Raw genomic sequence first — 27,946 nt, 5'->3', positions numbered from 1 at the left:
GCAGATGGTATCGGTATGCTTCCTTTCAGCTCAAATTCTGTGAATCCAGAGACTGGAAAGTGCCCCTGAATCCAACAGGGGAGGGCAGTGAATGACAGTCAGTTATTATCCTCCCCACCACTGGCGCCTCTGGGGGCTGTGTCCGCCCCAGCCCCTTGCTCCTCGGGGCCTGTTAGCTGTTGCCAGCTTCTTGGAAGTGGGTTTTCTGTTTTTCTTTGTTTGGGGGACTAGGTATTGGGACACAAAACTGCAGAGTCTGGGCTGTGGGCTTGGCGGCCGGGGAGAAGCGCAGACGGACAGGTGTGGGTTCAGATCTCGTCTCTTGTGTCCTTGTTATGTGGCTTTGGGCTGAGAACTTGGCCTGTCTCAGCCTCAGTTTCCCATTCTGGAAAATGAATTGTCAGTACTGGCCTTGCTGGGTGATTGAGTCAAAAACTGGCTCCGGGAGGGCCTGACACGATGTGTTTTCCCCTGAGAGGCAGAAGAAGGGGCTTGCTGTGTGGGAGGTCACCAGACCCTGGAAGTGGGTCCCCAGGTGCCCTCCCTGGGATGGACAACAACCTGGCCGGCACCCCCAGCAGCCTGGACTGGGCACCGGCCAACAGCGCGGCCAGCCAGGCGGGCCTGCTGGAAATCCCCCACCCACTTCTTTGTGAATGGAAAAGGAAACCAAAATGCACAACCAGAGATCTTCAGAGCGCTGGCCCTCACTGGGGGTGGGGGTGGGGGTAGCTTCCTTCCCCAAGGCAGGAGGGGCCGCCTCAGCTTCCTTTTTGGGGCCCCACACCCCTTTTTCCTATCTCCCCTCTGAGCTGGGGAGGAGGCCACTGTTTTCCTCAGGCCGTGGACCCCGCTGCCTGCCCGGCCTCTGGAGCCAGGGGGTGATGGTGTCCATGGGAGGGGCCATCACAGCAGCACCTGGCCTCTGGATCCTCCCTCTCTGTGGCGGATCCTGCCCTCCGGGCCTGACCTGAATCCCGACTGCAGCACAGTCCGAAGTCCACAGTGAAGCCGAGAGAGCAGCCTCTCTCCAGGGAAGCGTCTGGAACGGGAGGCCCTGCTGTGTCTCTTTTCAAATCTTTGTGTAATCTAGGAAACTGTCTACCTTACCGAGAGCCTCCACGTTTGAGTTCCTAGTGTTTCTTGTTTTTTCAATTAATAAAGCTCAGGGCAGAAATTATAGAACAGTAACCGAAAAAACACCCGCAGTCCTACTACCCAGAGAGAATGAGCATTTCCATTTCAGTAGATGTCTTTGTAATCTTCTGTCTTGTATTTCTTTCTCTAACTTTTCCCCCAAATTGCAATTCCATCAGCATTCACTAACTCTTCATTCAGCGGTTATCTAGGGAGCCCCTTCTGTGTGCCAAGCATGTTGGAAACATAGGCAGAGACTTTTGGACAAAACCCCCAGCCCTTGTGGGACTGATCACTCATTCTACTTTTTTGTTACCTGCTTTTTTTTTTTTTTTCACTTAACACGTCTCAATCATTTTTCTGTTTTCTTAAATATTTTTCAAGAATGTCAAAAAAAAAAAAAAAACTGGCTGCACAGTATTTCATTTACACAGATAGGCCGTGATATATTTACCTATGATTATCTAGACTCCCATTTCAATCATTTCTAGTTTTTTTGCTCAAGTAGATAACCTTGTGACAAACGTCCTGTACCTAATCCTGCCACCCATCTCTGCTTACTTCCTTAGGCTACCTTCCTCGGAAGGAAGTGCTGGGTGGAAGGCTTTGTGAGTGCTTCTCATGTTTTCTCTCTCTCTCTCAAAGCTTTATTGTGATATAGTTTACAAATTATAAAATTAACTTGTTTAAAGGGTACAATGGTTTTTAGTATGTTTACAGGGTGGTACAACTATCTCCATGATTTAATCTGAGACCACTTGCATCTTCTCAAAGAGACCTTGTACCCATGAGCAGTCACTCCCCATTCCTCCCCTCCCCCAGCCCCAGGCAACCACTCATCTATCAATACTTTCTGTCTCTAAGGTTTGCCTAGTCTGTTCTTTTCATATAAATGGAATCAGACAATATCCGGTCTTTTGCGACTGTCTTCTTTCACTCAGCATCATGTGTTCAAGGTTTGTCCATGCTGTAGCTTGTGTCAGTATTTTGCTCCTTTTTATTGCCAAATAATATTCCATTGTATGAATAGGTCGCATTTTGTTTATCCATTCCTCAGTGGATGGACATTAGGTTGTTTCCACTTTTGGGCGATTGTGTGTAGTGCTGCCACAAACATTCATGAATAAGTTTTTGTGTGGATGTATTTTTTCATTTCTCCCTGGGTCTACACTTAGGTGTGGAATTGCTGGATCATATGATAACTGTATGTTTGCCATTTGGCGGAGCTACCAGACTACTTTCCAGAGCACTGCACCTTTTATAACCCCATCACTAATGTGTGAGGCTCCAGTTTCTCCACATCCTCACCAACACTTGCTACTTTCCATCTTTTTGATTGTAGCCATCCTAGCAGGTATGAATGGTTTTGATTTACATCAAATTTGAGCATCTTTTCATGTGCTTACTAGCTATTTCTAGTGCCTTTTTTTTTTTTTTTTTTAATGTGGACCATTTTTAGTCTGTATTGAATTTGTTACAATATTTGCTTTTGGCCACAAGGCACGTGGGATCTTAGCTCCCTGACCAGGGATCGTACCCGTACCCCCTGCATTGGAAGGCAAAGGTCTCAACCCCTGGACCACCAGGGAAATCCCTTTTTCTAATGCTTTTGATATATCCAAATAGTCTTCTAGGAAGGTTACACCCATTTATCTTAAAATAGTGGTTCTAACACTGGGTGTTATTTTAAAAACCTTTGCCAACTTCTAAGTAAAGTGGTTATCTTATCCTTTCTGATTATGAAAGGAACGGACCATTTCTCTTTTTTAAAAACATTGAGATACAATTCATGTAACATAAAATTCACCATGTTAAAGTGCAATTCGTTGTTTTTAGTATATTCTCTGTTTATGCAACCATCACTACTTTTCAGCTCCAGAACATTCCTGTCACCTCAGAAAGAAACCCAGTACCTGTCAGCACCGCCCTCATCCCCAGCCCCCCAGCCCCCAGCCCCCACTGATCGTACTCTCTGTCCCTGTGGATTTTGACTCTTTCTCTTATGTTTCCTGGTCACAGACAGACATTTTCTGTGACTTACAGGCAGTTAACCCTGTGTGCTCCTCTCCTGCACTGACTGCCTCTTTCCTGTTGACTTGCAGGAGCTCTTTACACAAACATTAGCGCTCTGTCACACGTTGCAAATATTCCCCTAGTTTGCCATTGGCTTTTCAACTGGCCCTGAGTTTCTTGGCCTCTGGAAGTTTTTTAGTCTGGGCACTGACGTACAGTGATCTTTTCCTTTATGATTTTGTTCTTTGCTTTTTCTGCTTAGAAAGGCCTCCCCCACCCTGGGATCAGATAATCATTTAGGTTCTTCTATTCCAGTTTTGTCTTGGTTTTATTTTTCACAGTTAATTATTTAATCCAGCTGCCTTTTATTCTTTGTGGCTGGTGCAATTTCCTGTTGTTTTTTGGTGTCAGCGAGATGCTGCATGTCAAGGCTTATCACTACACACGGGCAGATTGAGTTTGGAAGGGTGGAGATTCCTGGTGCGGTGGCTGCAGCCGCGGCCCGGCCGGCTCCTGGGGCTTCTGGCTCTGCTCAGCTGACTCGGAGCCTCCCTGGCATCCCTGCAGCCCCTTGAGCCCCAGAGGCCCTCGTTTTCACCTCTTCTTCTGAATCATCATTCTTCGAAGGCAGGCGGTGGCCACCGTCAGGGGCTCTTGGGGATCTTGGTGGTGACGAGCCCCCCTCCCTCCGGTGCACTCCCCGACCGGAGGCCGGTGACAGAGGTTATTTGTTGTTTCTTAACCACATCTTTTTCCACTCTTGCCGGGCGAGGAGCAGACAAGGGGCCCAGGGTGCAGCTGAGGGCGGTGCTGCAGGGGTGAGGGGCTTCCCCCACTGGGCTGGCTCCGCAGCGGGGCCGGGAGGCGGGCATGCTGCAAAAGGCCCTGGGGGTCAGGCTGGCTCCGGGACCCCTGGCCCTGTGACAGACTCGGGTGCTCCTCTGCCTCCCCCCGAGAGCGCAGAGCACACCCTCCTGTGCAGCAGGGCGGCCCCCGGGCAGTGCCAGGTTCGGTGCCGGGTGCGCCCCTCCTGCTCAGGGCCTGGGCACGTGGCGGGGCCTCTCGGAGCCACGACTTCCCCTTCTGTCTCAGGGGCTGACCACAGCCTGGTACGCGAGACCTGGGGGTCCTGGCACTGAGGTGGCTGGAGCAGCACTATGAGAGGAAGGTGGACGGGGACAGGGCGCAAGGGCCTTGCGGCCGGTGGGGGTGCGGGCGGGGTCCTGGCCCGGCCCCTGCCCCGGACTCGCCGTCGGCCCTGGCCCACGTGCCGGCTCAGCGCTCCAGACAGAGACACCACACTGTCCTCAAGACCGGCTCAGGCGGGCAGCGGGTGACTGACAGAAGGGGAGTCAATGGAAGCTGGATGCTGAGCAGCTCCAGGGTCTGGAAACTGGTCGATCCTAATTTGCCAAAAGTTTTGGCCAGGAATGGTGCCCCACGCGGAGGGAAGGTGTAGAGGGCAGAAGCCTAGGAGGTGTCGGCGTGCGGCCCGGCTCGTGAGGGCGGTGGCGCTGGCCCCTCTCTTCCCGCCTCTGCACGGCCCAATCCCAGGACATTCCCACGCAGGCCAGGCCATGCGGCCTGGACCGCTGCCACCCTGAGGGGGAGGCGAGGTCCGCTGGTGGGTCCATAAGCTCTTGGTTCTCTAGCTCATCCATGGCCCTCTAAGGGGTGCGGGGAGTGGGACTTCCAGGGGTGGCCCCTCTTAAGCCACAGCCCCCCCGAACCTTGGGTGTGGCCCCCACGGCCGGCCTCATAGCGGAAATGCGTGCCTTCAGAGCTGGCTCATCCACACTTGGCCACTGGGCGTGAACTAGGACACCTGCACCTCAGGAGGGGTCTGAGTGGCTGTCAGGGTCCCGGACTGGTTCTGTATTTGGGGGGGCTGTCTCTCTCTATGGGGGTCTCTGTCTGGGAGTTTGTCTTTGCAGAGGGAGGTTGCTCCGGCATCTGAGAGGGGCTTTGTGTCCCTGTCCCTGTGATTCTGTATGTTGGGGGGTGGTCTCCATCTCTCTGAGAGGGGGCTTTGTGTCTGTGTCACTGAGACTCTGTCTTTCTGACATGTAGGGGGGACTCTTACAGGCTTGAGGGGGAGCTCACTGCAGGTGGAGCTTTAGACAAGCCCCCAGCCCCTGTCTGTCTCAACATCTCTGGCTCGTTGCCCCTCTTTCCCCGCCTTGGAGCCTCTCCGGGCCCAACAGTAGGGAGGGGGCAGACCCCCACCCTCACACTTGGTCACTCAGAGTGTGGTTTGGGGCCACCTGCCCAGAGGAGGGAGGTGAAATGATGGGGACTCTGTCTCTGAGCAGGGTTGTTATATTTGGGGGGTGTCTCACCATGTCAGCATCAGCTCTGGAGAAGCTCTGTTTCTGGCATTGGCGGAAAGGGGGAGCGGACTTGGTCCATATGGCTTTTATGGAAGCTTCTCCCATCCCTTTCCTGCTTCCTTGTGGGGAGAGGGAGCTTGAAGCAACAGGGGGCAGACCAAGGGGGAGACCTGGGACACTCCTGTGTACTCAGGGCAACGGGCAGGTTCACGTACAGAACATCATCCCCAACTTCATCCCCACTTCACAGATGAGGAAACAAAAGCACAGAGAAGTGAAGTGATTTGCTCAGGGTCACACGGAGAAAAAGTGGCTGAAGCAGGCATTCCAAGGGCCTGTGTGTGTATGTGTTGTGGGGCTTTGGTTGGGGGCAGAGGAAGGAAGTGACCTGTGGCCTGTAGTTCCAACATTTGTTCAGCCCCTGGAACTAGCTCATTGCCTTCAGTTTGCCCCCAAGGGAGCCAGGGAACAAGGGAGGTGAGATAACGCACCACACCCCCCCCATCTGCCTCTGCTCCCAAGACATCTGAGGGCTGGGGCCCCAGGCACCTACCAGCGACTCACCCATCGGACAGACTCTCTCCAGTTACCTCTTCTGGGCTGGACCCGGTGCTGGGCCCCAGCTGGGAACAAGGCTTGGTTCCCTGTGCCCACCCCCAGAGGAACTCCCAGTCAGATGGCGGGGGCAGCTGCACCATCAGGAAATCATGGCCAGGCCTGATAAGCCCCGTGCCGAGGGAGAGCACAGGAATCACACTGACTGTGACTTAGGGATCAGAGAAGGCTCCCTGCAGGAGGGGAGGTTTTTTCTGCTGAGACCCGCAGTTCGGATCAGGCTTGGTGCTGGGAGAGGGCATGAGCTGGGGGGAACAGGCTGGAGGGGGGCAGGTGCTCTGGGCTCTGGGCCTTGGCAGATGAAGGTCTGAGCCCCAGCTCTTTTTGGCTCCTCTCTCTGTGGCCGGGGGCAAGAGATTCTGCTTCTCGGGGCTCCCGTTTCTCCATCTGTAATATGAGCTTGATGTGTTTCATGACGTGTCCAGAGCCTTCCTTTCAGCCAGTCCTCTCCCCTGGCCAGCTCAAGCCCCTGGAGGCCCAACCCATGTCCTCTGTCCTCGCCCTGATCACCCTGCCTTGACGTATCCCTGCCACTCCTCCAGAGCCCTCGTGGGGATGGGGGTGTCTGCATGGGGGCCATATTCTGGGCCCTACAGATCCCCAGCACTCACCATAGCTGGCAAACAAAGGGCCTGTGATATTTGTTTAGGAATGAAATTGAGCATCTACAACCTACCGGCACTGTGCTTGGTACTGGGGATGCCACAAGAACAAGACCAAGTCCCCACAGAGTACATTTCACAGGTTGATAAGTGCAGTGAAAGAAGTAAAGGTGGTTCTGAGATGGTGACTGTGTATTTAGACACCTGGTCAGGGACGGCCTTCCTGAGGTGACCCTTGAGCTGAGACCTGAATCTGAGAGGAGCCCGATTTGTGAAGATGTGGGTGAACTGCCTTTCAGACAGAGGGAACAGCAGGTGCAAAGGCCCCGAGTTGGAAGCATGCTTGGTACATCGAAGGAACAGTGGAGGCCAGTGTGGCTGGATTGGAGTGAGTGAGAGGAAGAGTAGATGAGGTTGAGGAGGTAACAAGAATAAGGCCACGTAGCATCTCATGGGCCACGGTGAAGACCAGCAAGATGGGGCCCACAGGAGAGTTTTGTGCAGAGGAGGGGGATGGGAAGCAGCTGGATTCTGGGTATGTCTGGGAATAGTACTGACAGAACTGATGGACGGCAACTCAATTTTGATGCTGCCCATCTCTCAGGGGGTTCAGGATGCCACCCTGTTTTGTTTTGTTTTTTTAATTTTATTTATTTATTTATTATTTTTTGGGGGGTACACCAAGTTCAATCATGTGTTTTTATACACATATCCCCGTATTCCCTCCCTCCCTCGACTCCCCCCCCCACCCTCCCCGTCCCAGTCCTCTAAGGCATCTTCCATCCTCGAGTTGAACTCCCTTTGTTGTATGTCACCCTGTTTTCTGATGTTCACCCTTAGTGGGGGCTCCCTGCAAGCGCCCCCCTTTGCCCCCAGGAGCTGCTTAAGACTGGAATCCAGGCCAGCTGGTTCCAGAGCCCTTGCCCCAGCAGCCACCATTCTGCTGCTGTGGGAGGGACTGAGCCCTCCATCCTCCAAGGCTCCTGTGCCTGGGGGGAGGTGGGAGAGGCAGGCAGGTGCGCCCCTCCCCCGCCCCCCAGCCTGCCCCTCAGATGCCATGGGCTTCAGACACACCCAGGGCCCATGTTAAACGTGGATCCTGGGCTGACTTCCAGAGGACCCAGGCCCACGGCTAAGCATTCTCTGTGTTGTGATCAGTCCCTCTGGGAGGTTCTCTTAGCCTTGGCTCCTCATTTGTGAAGTAGGGATAAAAACACCAAGCTCATGGGCTGCTGGGGGGTCATGAAAGGCACCACCACTGTTTCCTCAGATGCGTGGCGCAGAGCGGGTTGCTCTCAAAGTACCAGCACAGTTATGTCCAGGACAGGCCTCCTACTCTGGAAACATTAATGATCTTCCTACTTCCTTGGTCCCGGCACCTCCATTCCTCAATATGATGCTCTTTTCTGTGAAATCTGAAATTTCTGGAAATGCTTCTCGCCTATGAATTCAACAGTTCAAAAGTGTTCTGGATGGATAGCCCAGGCCCCAGTGCCTGGCACATAGTAGGTGCTCATTAAAGGGTGATGTGAGGGGGTCTGTTAGTACCATTTCTAGCCACAGCCAACTCTTCTGCCATCTTGTGGATTTGGCTATACTTTCTGGTCCCTGGGTGTTGGCTCTTGCTGTACCCTTAGCCTCCTGTGCCTTTTCCTTCACCTTCTCCACTTTGGAGAGTGCTCAGTGAACATTTTGTTTTAATTAATTAATTTTATTGGCTGTGTTGGGTCTTCGTTGTTGCACATGGGCTTTCTCTAGTTGCAGCGAGCGGGGGCTACTCATTGTGGAGCGGGGGCTACTCGTGGTGCACGGGCTTCTCATTGCAGTGGCCTCTCTTGTTGCAGAGCACAGGCTCTAAGCGCGTGGGCTTCAGTAGTTGCGGCACATGGGCTCAATAGTTGTGGCACACGGGCTTAGTTGCTCCATGGCATGTGGTATCTTCCTGGGGCAGGGATCGAACCTGTGTCCCCTGCATTGGCAGGCGGATTCTTAGCCACTGCGTCACCTAGGAAGTCCCCTCAGTGAACATTTAAAGCCACTAACTTTGTGCCCTGCAGAAGACACCAAGATAGAAAGAGAGCAGGGAGGCTGCCTTGGACTCACGGTCTCGTCATGGGGAGACAGCTGTGAAAGCTGAAAGCTTCCTCAGGAGGGGCTGTTTGCTTCTGAGCAGATCAAGTATACCTAAGACTGCATTCCTAAGGCGCTGTGCTTATGCCACCTTGTGCCATTCCATCCAGGACCTTTCCATACCCACCCAGAGTGCCCTGCACACACTGTACTGCCAAATTCTCATGGAAGGTAGGGTCACTATTACCCCATTTTACAAAAGTGGAGACTGAGGCTAGGAGAGGTGAGTCACTTGTCCACAGAGGATGAGGCAGAGTTGGGACTCAAGGCCAGGACTAACTCCCAAGACCCAGGATGGGGAGGTTGCTTGCAGTGGTTGTGCAGACCCCAGAGAGGTTTCTGAGCAGGACACTGGGTGGCCAAAGTCTGAGGATCACATGGGTTCAAGGCTTCTCTGCTCCTCCTCCTGGAGTCAGCAGGATCTGCTTACTGTCCCTCAGTTCTTCTCAGAGCCTTTAATGGATTGCTGTGCATGTGATTCTCCATGCACAAGAGGCTACCAGCTCTTGGAGAATCCCTCTTTATGTTGGCTGCTAGGAAGCTCAGATGAAAACTTGTGGCAAGTGAGACTCTGGCTTTTGTTCTAGCAGTTGTCTCCCTTCCCACTCGGGGTATCCCAACTAAAATTTTTGGAACAAGACGGGTCATTTTCTTTCTCTTGCTGTTGTTGGCTGCGTTGGGTCTTTGTTGCTGTGCGTGGGCTTTCTCTGGCAGTGCCAAGTGGGGGCTTCCCTTGTTGCAGAGCACAGGCTCTAGGCGTGTGGGCTTCAGTAGTTGCAGCATGCGGGGTTAGCAGTTGCAGCACATGGGCCCTAGAGTGCATGGGCTTCAGCAGTTGTGGCACATGGGCTCAGTAGTTGTGGCACACGGGCTTAGTTGCTTTGTGGCATGTGGGATCTTCCTGGACCAGGGATCAAACCCACGTCCCCTGCATGGGCAGGCAGATTCGTAACCACTGCACCACCACCCTTAAAGGTTGTTTTGATACAGTCAGTAAGACTTGATTAAGATGATGTTCCGTCCATGTGTTCATTCACTCATTCATCCATACAGGCAGGATGGATTCTGGGCTCTGGCCTGGGGTGTGGGGTACTCAGTTATCCATGACTGGGATCTGGAATTTCCTCTGAGCCTTTAAGTTTTCAAAGATGCACTGTCACCCTCCTCCTCCTCCTGGAGTCAGCAGGATCTGTTTACTGTCCCCATGTTACCAAAGGGGAAATTGAGGCTGAAGTTTGCGCCATGCCCAAGATTGTAAGTGGTGGAGCTAAGGCTCGTCTAACCTTGGCTCCAGGCCACAGGGATGTGACCTTGAGGGCATGAGTGCCATGGCAGAGTAGTGTGGCTTGGACCTAGACCTTCAGTCGTATTCTGTGTCCTACTTCTTGTCCCCTTACTGCTCTTTACAGGAGAGGAGTGAGGGTTCCAAAACCCTGGGAGAGAGAAGACTGCTAAGGGGCTGGTGTTGCCTGGGGGATTCCAGACGGTGGGAGGTCTCTCCTCTCAGGCTTTCCCTCGAAGGATAGAGGCTCCTACAGTGGATGGAATAAGGCCATTGTGAGGGCACAGCCTGCCCATACCAAGGGACCCTCCGTGCCAGGCCCTTTACTGCTTGGGTGTGAATTGGATGTTGTCTTCCCCTCCAGCTTCCCACGAGAGAGGCGAGTAAGAGCTGGGTCTGGCCCAACTAGGTGGCTTGCTTCTGCACAGTTAATGTGAGCACCAGGTCCATCTCCACAGCTCCACCTCAGAATGAGCCGACTGACTCCCACAGCCTCAAGGCCCCGTGGAGACCACCTCACTGTGTGCCAGTCTCACTGTGTCTGTATGCTTCCCCACCTCAGGGCCTCTGCCAGGGCCATCCTGGTGCCTGGGAAGCTCACTGCCTCCCCACCCGCAGCTCCACCACCTCTCCTCCCTGTTGGGTATCTGTCCCCCTTCCAGAGCAGAAGCTCTGTGATACTGTATTTTGTTCCTGCTGGGGTGCCAGCACCTCTGCCGGAGTCTTGTGGGTATGAATGGCTATGAGGTCACAGCAGAGCAGGGTGCAGCCCAGTATCTTGGAAGGCTCTGGATGGGCCATCCCCACCCCTGAGCACACAGGGAGTGGCAGCGTGTTTAGGGAAAGCATGGCCTCCAGAGAGAGGCCAGGTGTGGTTCCAGTCATGGCTCTCATTCCCTCAAGGCAGATTCCAGGCCCATACTTGCCCCACCCCCGGCCTCCTGCCGTGGGAGAAAGGAGTTCCTTGCACCTTGGGAGCTGGGGAGGACCAGATGAACTTGTGGGCTGAGGCAGAGCTGACCAAAACACCCTCCAAAAGCACAAGAGACTATAAACCTAGGGCCAGAATTTTGCTCTGTCTTACGTAGAAGCACACGGAACTTCCTGCCCAGTTTTAATGTCCACTGAACAGACTGATCATCTTTTCAGGGGGCCAGCCTACACTCTGGCACCTTCACGTCCTCGATCTTTTCAAAACAAACCCAGAAGCACCTGAGTAGTTCATTGTGTTGTATGCCTAGTCCCACTGAAATACATTTTATTATTAATTACATTCCATTATTTCCCTTTTAACGTAGGATATGTATGTGGGGAGGTTATATTATGCATCAATTTCATTAAGGGTAGTAAGGGAGCACGTTACAAATAGGGTCTATAAGGTTGAGAGAAAGCAGGTGTGTGCTCAGCCCCTTGGCTACTCGGAGGGGAAGCTGCAGTGCTGTACGTGACACGGGAGCACTGTACCGCCGCCGTGCTGCAGTCCTGTGACATGGGCGCAGGGGCAGGCTGTAGTGAACCCAAGCAGACTTTTCCCATCTTGGCTGGCCTCAGACCCCAGCCTGGAAATTTAACAACAGCTGTTTATCAGGCATTTCTTTCACTTGCAATAGTTCACCCAATCACCATATCAACCCTGTGAAAAGAGAGGGACTATTAAATATCTCCACCATACATACGACAAAACTACAGCATGAGGGGCTGAGTGGCTTGTCCAAGGTTATACAAGAAGGGTAGGGTCAAGACTGAACCCTAATGCCTAGGGGAATAAGAAAAGTAAGAACTCTGGGTAAAGTTAGTGCTAGAAATGCAAGCCCTGCTGTGGGGACAGCATCAGAACTGATCTACATCTTTGAGCTTCCTAGCAGCCAGAGCAAAGAAAGAAATGGGTTATTACCACTGGAGGCACAGTGGCCACTGGCTTTTTCTGGATGCTGTGAGCTAAAATGAGGACTGGCTCCCCAGGAGTGAATACTGCAGGAAGTGGGGGTGACAGTCTACTGCTTGTACCACAAGTACTGGAATGGTTTGGTGATTTTGATCACGCAAGCACAGTGTGACTCTGAGGTGGGTCCAGAGAGCAGCTGCTGGCCTGGCTTGATCTCTGCAGCAGGTGAAATAGAGGACATGTGAGAGAGGAGGGGATCCTGAAGTCCCAAGTGTTCCTGCAGCTGTGGTTCAGGCTCAGCTCTCTCCACCACAGCTGTCCCGTCACGTCACTCAGCCAGAAAGGCACCCACTGGTCCCTCCACACAGGGACCAGTGCTCACGAGTCCCGCTCTGGACCATCCAGCTAGGGCTGTGGCCATAGGTGGGGTGTCTGTCCCTATGCTCTCAATCGCCCCTCCAATCTGAGCAGAGCCCCTGGCATCTCCACACCCCGGCAGCACAGTAGTTAGACATGCTGGCTCTGGCTCTTGGCAGGCGGGGGTTCAGCCCCTGGAGTTGTGCAACTCTGGGCCACCATGAACAGACCAAACTGGTGTCACACTCAGCCAGCAGGCAGAGGGGAGCCGGGAGGAGTTTCACCGTCGTCCGTCCGTGCAGCCAGGGTTGGCCGTGGGTGGGGAGGGGAATCCTCTCTTCACCACTGCCTGTCAGGTCAGCAGTTCCTCAGCTGCTGGGGGTGGAGCTGGCATGGAGGGCCCCACATTCAGAGTGAAACCAGTGGCTCTGCTAGTAATCTTGGCACTCACACTGGGGGCAGAGCCCAGGGCAGAACTGAAAGGGAGATGAGGCCTGTTCCTCTCTCGGCCTGGCCTACTTCCTCCCAGTGATCCTGGGCCCAGAGCCAGTGGGGAGGGTGGGTGGCCAGGCAACTGCTGAAGCAGGAAAAGGAAGAAGCCCTCTGCACCTAACCCATTTTGCAGACAGGAAATAGAGACGGAGAGGCTGGCTGACTGTGAAAGCTGCTGGGAGAGCAGAGGCCCTGCTTCCCACGCGCTCCAGCGTGTCCAGTGCCTGAGTAGGTGCTGGGTGAGGCTCCCAGGCTGAAGAACTGGGTCGTGGGGGACATACGAGAGGAACTTGCAGGGCGAAGATGCCCTGGGTGGTGTTGGTCACTTAGGGCTAGGATTTAGTAGTTGTGTAAACTCTTGAGTGTGTTCCCAGAGTTGTTCTCTCCAGATTGCTGTGTCTGACAACCAGGGCAGGACTGGCAGCTCCAAGACCTGCTGGGGGTGGGCCTGGACCAGGAAAAGCCCCGGTTTGACCAACCCTCTCCTGCCAGGCTGCCCAGTCCTGGGCTGAGGTCACCATTTTTGGTGGTGGAGGTCAGATCTGCTAAAGCCACTGTGCCTGGAACTCACCTTTTTGTTCCTGCCTCTTGTTTCCTCCTCCCCACCTGGTGCTGGCTTGGTAGGGGCTGTGGTATTTCCAGGTGTGCCTCACTGAATCTGGCTCTTAGGAAAAGCTGCCGGACGGAGGAGGGCCTAGTTGGGTCTCCTCTGTCCAGTCCCTACATCTTGCTCCTCCCCCACACTCTTACCTTCTTTTGGCCTCTGCTGGAAGCAGCCAGATCATCTCATGACCTCAGAGAAACAATTTTACCAGCCTTATCACAGGAGGAAGTGGAGGAGATGGGGGCAGTGAAGGGGTGATCTCCTTTCTGAGAAAATGATGAGAGCTCCTGGGCCCTGGGAACAGACATCTGCAGGGTCAGCCAGGTTCAGTTAGGACCCTTTTGCTGGGCAAAAGGGTAGGGGGGTCATCTCCCACCCACTCTGAACCCCACGTTTGTTGAATGTCATGAGAGACTCCTGGGCCCAATGTTTTGTGTGGGTTTTGGCTGGCTGTAATTGGGGCCAGCCATGCCAGGCTTTGCCCCTTTGGGCACACTGGCAAAAGAGCCTCAAGAGCCCATCGCTAAGCTACTCTGTCTACCCCCACCTTGCAGCCAAATCCACCCCTCCTTGTCCTAAGACTTGAAGGCAGGACAGATTAGTTAGGCATGGGAATTTGAGGTTCCAGGCTGTATGCTTTGGATAGGGGTTCACAACCTGATCTCTACTTCCTCAGGCAAATGACTTTACGTCACAAGATTTGAGTTTCTTCTTTTTAAGATGTGGTGATAGTATCTGCTTCCTAAGGCTGCTGTTAGGCTGGGAGAGACCCATACTGGTGGGGAGCCAGTGAAGGGGAGGAGCGGAGCTAAAGGCGTGATGAAGGCCTGGCCCCCAGCACTGTCCGCCAGCAGCACAGAGGGGACTTGGGTTGGATACCCTCACGTCCCCTCTTGGGGTTTGTTGTGCTGGGGCCATCAGCAGCCACTGTGACTGGCCAGGGTAGGGAGCCGGGGAGACACAGATGTCAGCCAGCAAGCACGTCAGAGCTGGACTGTCCCCAGGTCCACGTGAAGCAAGAGACTGGCCCTCAGGCCACTTCGGGTGCTGGGGAGCTCAGTGTGTCTGTGTCAGGGTGCAGGAGATGGTGCTGTGGCTACAGACAGAGGGCCTTCTGCAGGCTCCTGCAAGACAGAACGCTAGAAGCCACGCCAGGCTCAGGGTGCCCACTCAGCAGCACCACGTGCACGCACTCAGCAAGCCAGGCCCTTGGGGAGACTGCAGAAAAGAGCAGAGGCCTAGGTGGGTGAAGGGCCATCAGGGACAAGCGTTAAATATCTGCCTTGGTCTCCTAGAGTTCAAAGCCCAGGCTACAAGCAGCCTGCTCCAGCATCCAAGAGATTCGGAGATGCACACGCCTTGAGATGCCTGACAACCTCTACACCTTTGTGCTGAAGGTGAGTGACAGCTTTCCATGCCGGGGGGAACAGACATAGACCTCAGGGATCCCACATAGCTGTCCCCTTCCTCCCTGTCAGGTGAAGGACCGGACAGACATCATCTTTGAGGTGGGAGATGAGCAGCAGCTGAATTCGTGGATGGCTGAGCTCCGGGAGTGCGCAGGCCAAGGGTGAGACCCTAGAGCCCCGCTTTCACGGCTACTCCTGACCTACCCAGATTCTTTTTTTAAAACCATGTGGGATGTTAGCATACCATTTCTCTCTTTTTAAAAAAATTTTATTTATTCAGCTGCGTCAGGTCTTCGTTTGTGGCATGAGGGATCTTTTGTTGCGGCGTGTGGGCGTAGTTGCCCCACGGCATGTGGAATCTTAGTTCCCTGACCAGGGATCGAATCTGCATCCCCTGCACTGGAAGGCAGATTCTTACCCGCTGGACCCCCAGGGAAGTCCCCCTACACAGATTCCTAACTCCAGCCCTTCTCCAGCAGACTTGGGAGCACAGACCCAGAGATGCGTATTCCCTCAGCCTTAGAGCCCAGCACGTCTAACTCTCCAGGGGGAAGCACGGACTCCTTGAACCAAGGTGAGGGGTTGGGGCCTTCGTCCTCCAATACCTCGGAACCTAGCCCAGGACATGAGGCACCCACAAAGGGTCACCATTACCCATCTCCTTCTCCTATCAGGTGCTTCTCCTGGGGGGTTGCTGGATCCAGCCTGCCAGAAAACAGATCACTTCTTGTCCTGCTACCCCTGGTTCCATGGCCCCATCTCCCGCGTGAAGGCAGCTCAGCTGGTTCAGCTGCAAGGTCCTGATGCTCACGGAGTATTCCTGGTACGGCAGAGTGAGACTCGGCGTGGGGAGTACGTGCTCACATTCAACTTCCAGGGCATAGCCAAGGTATGGGGCAAGGCAGGTGGGGCTGCACGCTGGCCAAGTTCAAGGCCCTTAGGGGCCAATGTCTGAACCCACCGTCACCCTCTCCTGCAGCACCTGCGCCTGTCACTGACCGAGCGGGGTCAGTGTCGAGTACAGCACCTCCATTTCCCCTCGGTCGTGGACATGCTCCACCACTTCCAGCGCTCACCCATCCCACTTGAGTGCGGGGCTGCCTGCGACGTCCGGCTGTCCAGCTATGTGGTAGTCGTCTCCCAGCCACCAGGTGTGACCCTAATGCCCCTTGATAAAGGGGGTGGTGGCACTGGGAACCGAGACCTTGTGTTGTGTCCTTCCAGCACTTGCCTCCATCCCGTTAAGACTGACAGTGTGGTCTCTCTCTTGGTCACTTGTCCCCCAGGTTCCTCCAACACTGTCCTGTTCCCTTTCTCCCTCTCTCGCTGGGATTCAGAGCTGAGCCTTCCCCATCTTAGCGCTTCTGGCTGTCCACGGGGACTCGGCCCAGAGGGTCTCCCAGGCCGGTCCTCTCCCCCAGAGCAGATCTTCCACCTGGTGCCTTCGCCCGAGGAACTGGCCAACAGCTTGCGGCACCTGGAGCCCGAGCCCGCCAGTCGAGCCCGGGACTCAGACTACGAAATGGACGCCTCCTCCCGGAGCCACCTGCGGGCCATAGACAATCAGTACACGCCTCTCTGACAGGCCTCCCAGAGGCCCCCGAGGAGCACAAGCAAGCAGTGATGTGAACTTGTGAATGTAACTTTCTTTCCTTTCTTCCAGAGAGAGATTTAAGGGACACTGTTAACTGCACATTCCAGTTGGGTGTGACCCTTCTATTAGGCCTGTTAAAGGGCCTCCTGTAAGTTCCATTCTCACCTGGCTTTCTCCTTATTGTTTACAGATGTAGTTCTTGTTTGAGGATGTTGCTAGCTCCTGCCCTGGGTCCCTAGCACCAATCCTCATCACTCTCTGAGGGGGCGGCGGGGTAAGGGCTGGAGTTGGCAGTGGGAACTCGTTCTTCTTCACTGACACTGTCCCAGGTGACAGACGTTCTACTTGGGAGGGGGGAGGGGGCCCATCAGGAAGCCCAAAACACTAACAAGCCCTGGATCCTCCGGTGATTTTTCCTGTTGAAGCCTCAGTCCACGTGGCGGGTCTGCTGTCCCCAAGGCCACAGGTGACCACACCTGTCCTGTTTTGACTCTCAGCTTTAGGGCAAAGTTCCGGCAGATGGACAAGCTAAAGGTCAAAAATGATTTTAAACATTTTTACCTCAGATTAATTTTTCAAAGGATTCAGGTTTCAAAATTAAACCATTGCTTACTTCATTGCACTATTTGAACTAATACTTATGTGATTTTTGTAATCAGAGATAGCTATGCAAATCCTACCTGACCAGTTCCTGGTTGGAGCCAGCCTGCCTGGCTTCCTGGTCTACTGCGTCCTCAGGACAGTCACCTGCTGCTGAGGAGCCACTGTCCTTCCTAAATGTAGAGAAGCGAAGTGTCACCCTTTCAGGGAAATTCAGGCAATGACTGAAATAGGAGGGTGGCAAGGAACAGTTCCACCCTGGTGCCTTATGAATAAAAAACTGGATTCTGGTTTACAGCAGCTTTATGGTGCGAGTTAAACTAAGGGTTGAGGGAGGGGCAAGGAAAAAAGGGCTGCTGGGCCCTTTCTAGTAAACCCTTCACCAACAGGGCTGGCTCAGAGCCTCCAAGTGTCTAAGGCTTATTAAATTATCCCACAAGGTTTTCAGCTCATTCTTGAGCCAAAATGGAAGCTAGGAATCTGGTGCCGCAGCTAATGAGAAACTCCTTTAACAGCCCACAATCAGTGTTCTGTCGCAGCAGTAGCCACTGCTTCATCTGATGGAGACTGTGTGTCCGTGTACACACAGGCACACAGAACCTCCACCATCTAGGGAGGTCCTGCAGTCACATCTCCATCTATACTTGCCTTTCACAAGTGATACAATTCATAGGGGGCTGGCTCCTCCCAAACTTTCACGCAGAGGCTCAAAAACAAGGGAGACAGTGACTGTGTGGAGTCAGCTGCTGCTGGGTGCCAGCAGAGCCATTCAGTACAGCCGCCGGGCTCATCGAAGTGGCTTCTAGGAAACTGGGAGCTTAGCACAGCTTAACATTTATAGATACATCAATCAAAGGCTAAAATTAAACCTTGGCCTAAACTAACTACTGCCTGCCTTATCTGGGATGAGGGGTGTGTCTGTTCCCTCCAGCCATTCTCTGTACTCCAAGAGGTCAGAGGTCAGACTTTGGGAGGGGTGGGGAGGTAAGAAGACACCTCTCTGCATCACTTTTAAAATAACACTTTTGGGACTTCCCTGGCGGTCCAGTGGTTAGGACTCCATGCTTCCACTGTAGGGGGCAGGTTTCGATCCCTGGTCAGGGAACAGCGCAGTGTGTTGGTTTATATATATATATATATATATATATATATATTAAAACCAGCACTCCGGGGTGTTTTCACAGATGGTAAAGCATACCCAACCCTGATCTAGAGTTGTGGTCCATTTCTAAGGGCCACATTTTCTACACATCAAACAGGTCTGAGTGATGAATGCTAAGCAAAGTGTAGACCAGGAGCAAGCACTATTTTGGAGTTCTCTTTTACAAGAGAAAGCTCATCATAGAACGTCAACGCTGACAAGTCACTGGTACAGATTTTCCCCATGTCTGCACAGGAAAGGGGCCAAGCAGACAAAGAACCAAATGAGAAAGTTCCCTCCCTCCAACCAGAAGGGTGAACAAACATCTGGGATGTTTCTACAAGCCAGGGGCACTCACTCCTTCACAGCCTCTCAAAGTACAACTCTCGGGTAGTGCCAAGAGGCAAGCTGGGCGCAGCAAGCCAGCAGCTCTGACTGGCTACAAAGTACAAGCTCAGAATCAGAGTCACCCACTTCCAAGACTGCTTCCGTGTAAACTGTTCAAGAAAAACATTTCTTTACTAAACGTGTCTGAGTTACCAAGACAACTCAAATACATTCCGACAAAAAGGGCCCTCATGGCCTGGGAAGAAGTGACACTAAGCCAATGCCTTTTCCTCCTGCTAGAGCAGGTCGAGCTGAAGGAAGGGGGAGCTGTGGGTCCCTGGGCTCGACGCCGTCACAGGCAGTGAGGCAGCAACCCTGACGGCTGCAGCCAGCCCACTGCAGTCATAGCACATTCCACCACCCTCTTTCCAGCCTCAATGTGATCACTGCTGGTGGCAAGAGGCCAGGCCAGCAGCCTCTACTGAGAGCCAGGCTCTGAGTGCCAAGTGGACATGAGCGTCACAGGCCCCCGGTTACTGCTAATGACAGACACAGGACAGCCTGAGTGCTCCCAGCATCACCACTTCCTTCACCTGACTTTAAATGAACTTTACAAACTAACAGTCACCAGCACCAAAGAATTAAGTCAACTAACCTGCCTTGAATTTTAGACCAGCAATCCATATGGCTTTATCTGGTATAAATCTTCTGCCTTTGATCATTTCTGGACCGTGTAGGAAAAAGGAATAGCAATCATTAAAATCTTAAGCCAGAGAACACTATTTTTACATAACAGTTTCTTTAACCTAAAATCAGAGGCCTTGAACCCTTCCCTAAGGGTTGCCTGGGATTCCTTCACGCTATTATTCAGGGCTAAGTTTGTTATCACAAATGTCATGTGAGCGCTAATATCTCCCACAGGCTAGAGGAACTTGATAGTGTAGTATCCATTGCCTCTTAACAAGGACACATCTGACATCCAGTGTTTGGCTGGAATAAGCAGCCCATTGTAATGACAACACAGAAAATGGATTCATCTTGTATCATTATAGGCAGAAGGTATTTGGCAAATTTTTATGTATTGTTTATGTACTGTATAAGTAACTTATTCTTGAAGAACGCAAATTTTGCTATAATGTACAAATGGCTACATGTGAATTAAAACAAAGTTTTCAGAATCTTGATTTGTTACCTCAGTACTTAAAGGCTCTATTATAACTATAATCTCTGCAAAATACCTGCTTTTCCTGTTTGGACAAACTGAAGACATTAAACAAATGCTTAGGGGTCTACAGCAGTACGCTATTTTGTACACTGCTGCATCTTTTCAGCCCTCTGAATTTGTTTATTACAGGTGTGCGTCCCCTGCCCCCTACTGGTAAAACAGACAGATGCCTGAATCAGGACAACTTTTGACTCATTTGGGTTCAGGAGATATTAAAAAGGAAGCTTACAGAATCAGTGTCAGGGTGAGGATGTGGACTTTCAGTGCTGCCCAACTCTGGCCAGCCTTCCTCCTTCTGAAGCAGACCTCTAGCCACCAAAGAGAACATCTCTCAGTCTTGTCTTTTCCTAGAGATACCTTGAACCAGAACTAAAGGTGAAGAAGAAAAATCATTTGACAGCTAACCTTCGAGGGTATTAAGACAGCAGTCAGCCCTCCTGCCCTGATATTCAGTATCCTATAATGGAAACAGCTCATACAAACACACATTAACTTGGTATCAGTTTTTAAAACTTTTTTTATTTTTTAATTTTTTTTAAGTTTTTATTTTATATTATCTACAAAGTAAAAGTTTTTCCCTTAACTTAAAAGTTGAACCACTGTAGACAGTGATTACTTCATCAAACTTGATTTATAAATAATAATCCGTCAGTTTGACGGTAAGAATTTACTGAACCTTCGTCAAGTTTAGTAAAAGGGCGTTCCAAGTCTTGATTTTTTTTTTAAAGCGGTAATAGCAGCAAGAATCACTCTTGTTACTTCTTTTGCTAGCTGATGTGTTCATGACTTTCAAGGGTCATTAAAAAATAAATAACTTCCAGTTTCAGCAAGCAGAGCTGGGGTACTTGCGGGACTCGGAAACAGCGTATGGAATTATGGAACAGCCCACAAGTTCCTAAATGCCTCTACTCGGTCCAAATATCTTCCACTGCAAGTGAACTGTTAGCATTCCTATTGGATGTTACAAGAAACCAACATATTTTTTAAAAACAAAATAAATGAAATTCTAGTTTTCTGTGCTTCCAGTTGGTAGAAGCAGTAGAAGGGAGGAGGGAATTTGGCCTTTCGGTTCCTCCAGGGCAGCCTTACAACTGCTGTTGGTGGTGGGCTTGTACTGTAAAAAAGAAAAGTGAATATTTAAACAGAAAACTGGCAACACCGTACATTAGCCTAGTGTCTTTGTAGCACATGATTGTAACCTATCCTTTTGCTACCTGAACCAAACTCAACATTTAATTCACTCTTTACCTTTCCCACCCCCCGCATCTGTACCAAAGGGGGAGAGGTAGGTGGGTGGGTAGAAACAAACCAGTCAGACATAAAACCATTTCAGATAAAATTCCCAGAAGAGTTGTTGCTCATGGGGTACAAAAAAGGCCTTAACGTATCCCCTCCCCAAATAATAGCCAAGCACCAGTATTGCTTTCAGAATAACAGGTTAGACTGTGAAATATTGCCATGGCCGCCATCAAGTATTAGAGCACAATCACGGGGCAGTCTCTCCCTGTCAGGGCATAGACTGTAGCTAAAACTATGCTCAGAACCAATCCATACACAGCACTTTCTCAGCAGTATTAGTCTCCAGAGCTACAATCAAACTCTGCCATGGTGGTAACCCCCCCATGTCAGAATGTTGGGACTCAGGAAGGAAAACACTGCCCTGTCCAGCCTATCATAACAAGGAAGGCCAACTGAGTCCTAAGCATGCATCAGCTACACAGAATGCTGCTGCTGCTGCTTCTCATCAAGCCAAATCCTGTATACCATCAGAACACACACGGACTAGACTCCCGGAAGCCTCAGGCCCTGGCCCTGAACTGAGCATCACAGTCCCTACTGTGCGCACTCTGACGGGTCTTGCTAGTTCTCAGATGCGGGACTTGAAGCGCTGGCCCTGCCTGCCATTCGACCTGTGCGAGCAGAATGCTTTGGGGTGCCCGGCGGCCCCTGCACACACACGCCTCACCTGAAGGGTGCGTCATATAGGGGAAATGCGCTGTTGTCGAGACTGGAATGGGCTGTAGTGCACTTTGAGCGAGGGCGGCCTGGGGACCGCCGGGTGGCTGTGTCGTCATTAGCATCATTGGCGCATGGGCAGTTGGATGAGAAGGAACCATTCCTGACTGTACATGAGCCTGAAACAGAGAGCTCTTTTACGCATACAGGCAACATCTCCAGCTTAAACAACATGTCAACTGTGTTCCTTTCACTGGGTTGGGGCTCTCAGGAAAGGGCAACAGTGGGCCCTCAGGGCCCTTTCTTTCCTCTGGGGACATTCCCTAGTGGATCCATTGATTGCCCTATAGACATGCTTCACCCTTTGGCAGATCCTACAAGGCTGAGGGGGCAGGCGCCCAGCAAGCCTGGGTAGAAGTCAGGGCTGCGGTGTCCTAGCTTTCAACATTTCTGATGACTTGGATTCTATGTATGGGGCAAGGTCTTCGCAAAGATAAGATCCCCTGATCCAAGCGCAGCTTTCTCAAGTTAATAGGAGGCTATATGCAATGATGCTTTAGACTCTGGCTTCCATGTGGGGCCTGAAGTAGTTTTACAGATAACACCCCTTTCAAGTAAGAAAGCAGATTATTACATTCTAAGCGGGCACTGTTAACTTCTGTTCTATGTGCTCTTTGCCCCTCCCCCTCTGCCGCCTGCCTGCTCACCAGCACACCTCAGTTAAGAATGAGTCAAAGCGGTGAGAAAAGACTCTCAGGCCCCTTTGCTCTGCTGAAAGATATGCCGATAGAGCAGCAGCAGGAGGAGGTGGAGTGAATGGCTCCAGTGACGTAGGGAGGGGAATCTGAAATCATCTGGGCCAGGCCAGTGTCCCTGTACCAAGTGATCATGAGCTCAACCTGGTCTCGCTGTCTAGGTGGAAAGGTTGTAGTCAGCCCGAGTAGCTGGATCCAGCTCTGCAGGGATTTGGTGGAGCCAGGAAGAGCCCTCATTTCCTGCCTCCCATAGTGTGCACTGTTCTAGACCATGAGAAGCCTTGAATGAAATGCTGTTTTGACTCTTATATATTCAAATGGACCCAGGGCATATCTGGGCTTCCTTGCAAATGTTAACCTTTTTGCTCTTTCAGCACAAAAACACAAAAGTGAGGTTTTAGGAACCCCAACGTACATGTAAATTCACATACCTACTTAGCCACCAGCCTCTGCTAGATATCTACAGGTCCCCAGGTCTCACGAAGCTCCTGGCTCAGCCAAACCATGCTGCCCCACACCTGACCAAACCAGCTCCCCTCCCCACCATCAAAAGCAAATCCTCCACTGCACTGCACCACAGCTCAGAACCCACACCTGTGCTGGGGACAATGCCCAAGCGTCCCAGAGTTGTGGGCTCTAGTCACAAGGTCGCCTCCTGAGAGTTAGCGCCAACTAAGCAGCATCTCCAGCCCCACCATGCCAGAGCCTCAGTGGTGCACTGCCTGACATGAAACAGAGTTCCTGGAGGCAGTCTAGCTTAGACCCGCCTGAGAGAGAGTTCTGTTACGAAAGCAGCAAAAAAGAGACATCAGATACAGCCAATTCACCCTTAACAGCTCCAGGGAGGGCCTAAAAGGACAGTGTGAGAGCCCAACTTCAGTGCAGCTCCTTCTCCTCATTAAGACAATCCAAATTGACCCTGGAGTGCATTGGACTTTTGTCAGCAGCTGATGCAGACAGCAACTACACCTTTCAACATTTATAGAAGCTTACGCTGGAGGTGAGCTCCAAGGTGCTTCCAGGGCTGCTCTTTAAGAAAAACGGGAACACCTGGGTGCTTCCAGCTTCAAGTTACACTGCACCAACATACAAGGCCAAACCCTTTCAAGAAGTACAACTTATGGTCAAAGCAGATGTAGGAATAACCAGGGGAAACAAGTGCTGAGATTTCTTAGGAACTCAGTGACTAACAGTCAAGTGGTCAGGCCCAGGGTAGTCACCTCAGAGCCGAGAATTTGTGAAATCCCATTCTTGCCAGACTTCTAAGTGTACGGGTGGGGGGGTGGGGGGGTGGAGAATATATGTAGGTATACAAATACATAGCAACAAAGCTATATAAACAAAGCAAAGCAGACACAGCAAGGGAAGAATTAGGTTGCATTCCAGAGTCAAAGATATTTTTAAGGTCTCAGCTGGGAAATGTTAAAAGACTACCAATCAGCAACTTCACTGATCCCATTACAAAACCACACAAACATTCATTTAGGGCCAGATCACATGTATTTGAGTGGGAAAAAGGAGACAAGCAAATGGCATCACACACAGGGGTTCCTGGCTTGAAGAGCATCTGGCTCTTTGCTGCTTATCTCATAACCTTCATTTCCTACTTGGTCTTCACAAAAAGTTGGCTAAAGCAGGTTTACCTGAGGTACATGGGCCATGTGGGGTGGATTGGTGTAAGCTGGCTGAACATGAGAAGGATGAATCGTAAAGACGGTCTGTTGTGCTGTTGGGAAACTATTCTGTGGCGACTGTGTATTGGAGGCAGGTGTCATGGAAGGTGGGGTTGGTGCGAGCCCTGCATGGTAAATGGCTGACTGCTGCTGTGGACTGGCCAGGTGGAGAGCCTGGGCGGCCTGGTGCTGATGGTGCTGCAAAGTAATAGGAAAGAATTGAGAAAATCACTTCTTTAATGAAAAACAGTTTAAGGATCACACACAAAGCTGAGTTTTGCATATGAGAAGAGGCCTCATCTGGGCCTATCTAAGATGAGGGGCAATGGCAAGTATAAGAGAATGTACAGGGTGCAGGAGCAGCCCTGGGGTGGAGGGGAACTCCTGTTCAGAGACATTCTTTTCTGGGCTGCAAGCCTGATTCTCAGCCTACAAGCCCTCAACCAAGCAGTGGTAAAACAAGACTGCTCCAGGGAACGGACAGATGTCAAAGAGCTCCTTAAGTGCCTTCTTAACAAACATGATTAAGGAAGCTAACAGGAAAAAACAAACTAAAACCCTTATCATATAAACATTAGAAATGAGATTTCTAAAATATCCCAAGTAAATTCCTTACTTTATGTTTGATTTTTCAATATTGGTTAAGTTTCCAAACTTACCCAATCACCTTATTCTCAATAAGTACCTTAAGGTGATTTAAACCCGGAGGCACAGCCTGCAGAGCTGTACACTGGCTCCATGAGGCAGGGTTGCTTGCTGTTTTGATCATGTGGTATACCTAGCATCTTGCCTGGCACTGGAGAAAACACTCAGTAAATAGCACGATGAAGCAATTCTGGTGAAGGCCTCTGAGATTCTCCTTACCTGAACAGGACTGGGTGCAGGATGGCTTCCAGCATGTTGGCTTTGCTGCTGTCCAGTGGGGGTAGCTGAAGGCTGAGGATGTGGGGTATGTGGGTGTAGGGTAGCGTTAGGGTGCGCATACTGCTGAGCAAGGGAGCCAGTGGAAACTAAAGTGAAAGAAAAAGGCGTGTGTATAATTGACATGTGTGATGATCTTAATTGCTCCTCTATGCCTCATCAACTTGCAGCTCATCAACAGCTTTCTTGATGATCAATGCCTAACCAGTCTCTATATTTGACTTCATTTAAGCCATCCACTTCTTGAAAAAGTAAATGTGAAGTTACTGCTTAACAATCAGACTAGGATTTTATTCACATAACATAGCTGTACACATTATGTGAAAATCTAATTAGCTCAAATTTACTTTTAAAACAGTCACTAGCTTTTCCTGAAAAGGCAACTTAAAAGCATAGACAGAAACAATTCAAACAATCCTTCTCTTTCTCCCTCTCTGCCTCCCCACCAACCCCCCCTCCCCCCCCCACCCCTCGCAGCCACACACACACACTTACTTCAGCTCAAGGCCATCATCTGGCTAACCTCACCATGCTACTGCCCTGGAGCTGGCATAGTGTCCTGTGGGCACAGACTACATCAGAGCTGTAGTAAGGGGCTGGATAAGGTGTGTGGCAAGGTCAGGGCTCTAATCTTCAGGGCCAAATGACCACAATCTCTCTCAACTGATCACAGAAGCCACTCTACCCCTCTGTTTGCTGGGCCTCCCTGCTCAAGATCTCTCACCTTTGCTTTTATAAAATCTAGTAAACGGGATTACCTAAACTACATAGGAAAACAAACTCCCTTCAAAGCATCCAAGCCTGTAAAAAGAATTTTACTAGCTAGAGTAACCTCAAAGGAAATATAGTGGGCTAGGGCTAGTTTAAGTAAAAATATGTTTGTTCATTAAAGGTAAGAACCCAAAGCCAATTCTTTGTGAATCTCAGCACAGACCATACCTTGACACAAAACAGGGAGATCAGGTATAAATTCATTTGTTTGTGTTGTCCCAAAACAGCAATTTGAGAAACAAAAGCACTATGCTCTCAAGACATCTCTCGGAAGTCAATGTGTGACTTCCAGCCTTCTCTCAAATTAATCCTAAAATCCCTGAGAAGCTAAACCCACACATAGAAACACGTTCTTCATATGGTGTTATATACAGGGGACTGATGGGGAGAAGCAAGCACCACTTTGAGATCAGCTATGCTAACTCCAACAGTCTAACAGGCAGGCTGCTGAGAGTCACCAGCATAGGTGACTCTGGGTGACTTCCATATAAATGTTATGCAAAGGGTTATTAGGCACATGAAGCAATTCTATAATGCTTGACATTGCAGGGCCAAGGGCCACCAACATTCCAGCCCAACTGGTCATCTCCTCAACTGCATCTGTAAGCTTTAAAGACAGAAGGGCGAGGCAAAGAGCCAGTGCCAGGATCACCTGTGCATCCATCCGCTGCCAGCGCCGCAGTGGGCATCTGTACTAAGTTCACACCCAGATGAGAGCAAACAAAGCACTTTTGTTCATATATTGGGAAAACCCCCTAACTATAACAGTTAATATAACACTGGAACATATTAAAACAAAGAAAGCTGGCAACATATTCCCTGGATGTTTCTCAAGAAGTCAGTGACTATTTTCTGGGACGTGGGAAAAATAATGTGCTAACAGCTTTCTTGAGTTTTACAGTCCCATGAATCTATGAAAGTAGTCAGTGTTTTTTTCCCTAATTCATTGGCTTACTAAAAGGCCATTCTTCACCAATACATTCATTAAGTTAACTTTCAGATCCCCCCAAATTGTCTGGGCACTGACTTAGTCTAAAAGACGTGACATAAACTTTGAACCCTTGTTCTTGTAAAAATCTTACAACTTATTTTTCAAACTTATTTCTAAATAATTAGAACAGCTACATGTAGCTAGTGGCTACAGATTGTACACCACAATTTGTAGCCATTTCCTTCATCAAAGAAAGTTCTGTTGGATAGTGATGTCTAGAGTCATTCGTGCTCCCTTATTTTCGAATCATTTGTGTTGAAATGCTACCTACCATAAATTCTTAAATTCTAATCTGCCTGGGGGAAAGCAATTCCCAAATCCAAATTCTATTTATGAGGTTTCATAGAGTACAGAATCTCAGAGTTTCTATTTATTTAACCTTATTTATTCAAGAAAAGTTTTAAATTTCATTTTTAATTACCTTTTAGGCAAAGTATTAAGGAAATAAAAAGTAACAATAATCAACTCTAGCTGGGTGCCATTTTATTAATTTTCACACATAAAAAAGCATGGCCATCACAAAGAGAATAATTATGCCATGAAGTGTCATACTTAATTATTCATCATTAGAAAAATGTTAAAATCTTGAAATTATTTGGGGAAAATTAAAGATGGAAGTATTTTTTACTATGCACTTTAAAAAGGCACCTCTGTGATAGTTTACCAATACTGAAGGGCTATAAGATAGAGTGTTCTAATCTATATCTCATTTGCATTCATAGCACAGATACCTCAAGTAATCCAAGCTGAATGCATCTGCATAGGATCTTAAAAAAAAAAAAAATTCCTTCCCTACCCCTGAACACCAATAAACTACAATGCATTATAAGAAAAATTAAGCAGATTTAAACACACATCACAGGTTGCAAATAAAATGTAAGGATGTTTGATGAGAAATATCTTACTTTGTTCATCATTTTGCTTAAAAGATGTTTGCTAAACAAGTACCTTATCTAGGAATTCTTTTCTTCCTTCAAATATGAAAACTGAGTAGCTAATTGGGGGAAACGTGAAACTTACATACTTTGATAGTAATAACAAAAATATACTTTGGGTCCTTGAAAGGTCAGTTAAGAAGGAGACAAAAAGAGGCAGCATAGGAGGGAAATTAAAAGGCTGAGGCAGCAGGGAGAGAG

General features: G+C 50.3%; 2 protein-coding genes across 16 annotated transcripts in view; one reads left to right on the top strand and one right to left on the bottom strand.

The window, feature by feature from the left end:
• Window positions 1-16,438, top strand: part of SH2B3 (SH2B adaptor protein 3) — a 36,990-nt gene extending 20,552 nt beyond the window's left edge. Inside the window, exons 3-8 of one of the 2 annotated variants that reach the window (XM_057746838.1) lie at window positions 14,743-14,844; window positions 14,926-15,017; window positions 15,336-15,430; window positions 15,531-15,745; window positions 15,836-16,007; window positions 16,143-16,438. In XM_057746838.1, coding sequence (XP_057602821.1) covers window positions 14,743-14,844; window positions 14,926-15,017; window positions 15,336-15,430; window positions 15,531-15,745; window positions 15,836-16,007; window positions 16,143-16,438 — 972 coding nt within the window. Of the gene's footprint in view, window positions 1-14,742; window positions 14,845-14,925; window positions 15,018-15,335; window positions 15,431-15,530; window positions 15,746-15,835 lie in introns of both variants that reach the window. The other variant, XM_057746837.1, reaches the window with a different exon arrangement.
• ATXN2 (ataxin 2) overlaps window positions 7,459-27,946 on the bottom strand; it is a 145,112-nt gene continuing 124,624 nt past the window's right edge. For 7 of the 14 annotated variants that reach the window (XM_057746834.1, XM_057746826.1, XM_057746828.1 and 4 more), the window contains 6 exons: window positions 24,992-25,137; window positions 24,098-24,325; window positions 21,710-21,878; window positions 19,973-20,857; window positions 19,174-19,242; window positions 10,367-17,223 (listed from right to left, as the gene is read on the bottom strand). In XM_057746834.1, coding sequence (XP_057602817.1) covers window positions 20,829-20,857; window positions 21,710-21,878; window positions 24,098-24,325; window positions 24,992-25,137 — 572 coding nt within the window. In that variant the 3' untranslated portion in view covers window positions 10,367-17,223; window positions 19,174-19,242; window positions 19,973-20,828. The other 7 variants (XM_057746830.1, XM_057746832.1, XM_057746823.1 and 4 more) reach the window with 6 other exon arrangements.

This window comes from Hippopotamus amphibius, chromosome 8 (genome assembly GCF_030028045.1).
Source record: "Hippopotamus amphibius kiboko isolate mHipAmp2 chromosome 8, mHipAmp2.hap2, whole genome shotgun sequence".
Taxonomy (NCBI): Eukaryota; Metazoa; Chordata; class Mammalia; order Artiodactyla; family Hippopotamidae; genus Hippopotamus; species Hippopotamus amphibius.
Note: the sequence above shows the minus strand (reverse complement) of the source record. Positions and strands in the feature narration are given on the sequence as shown.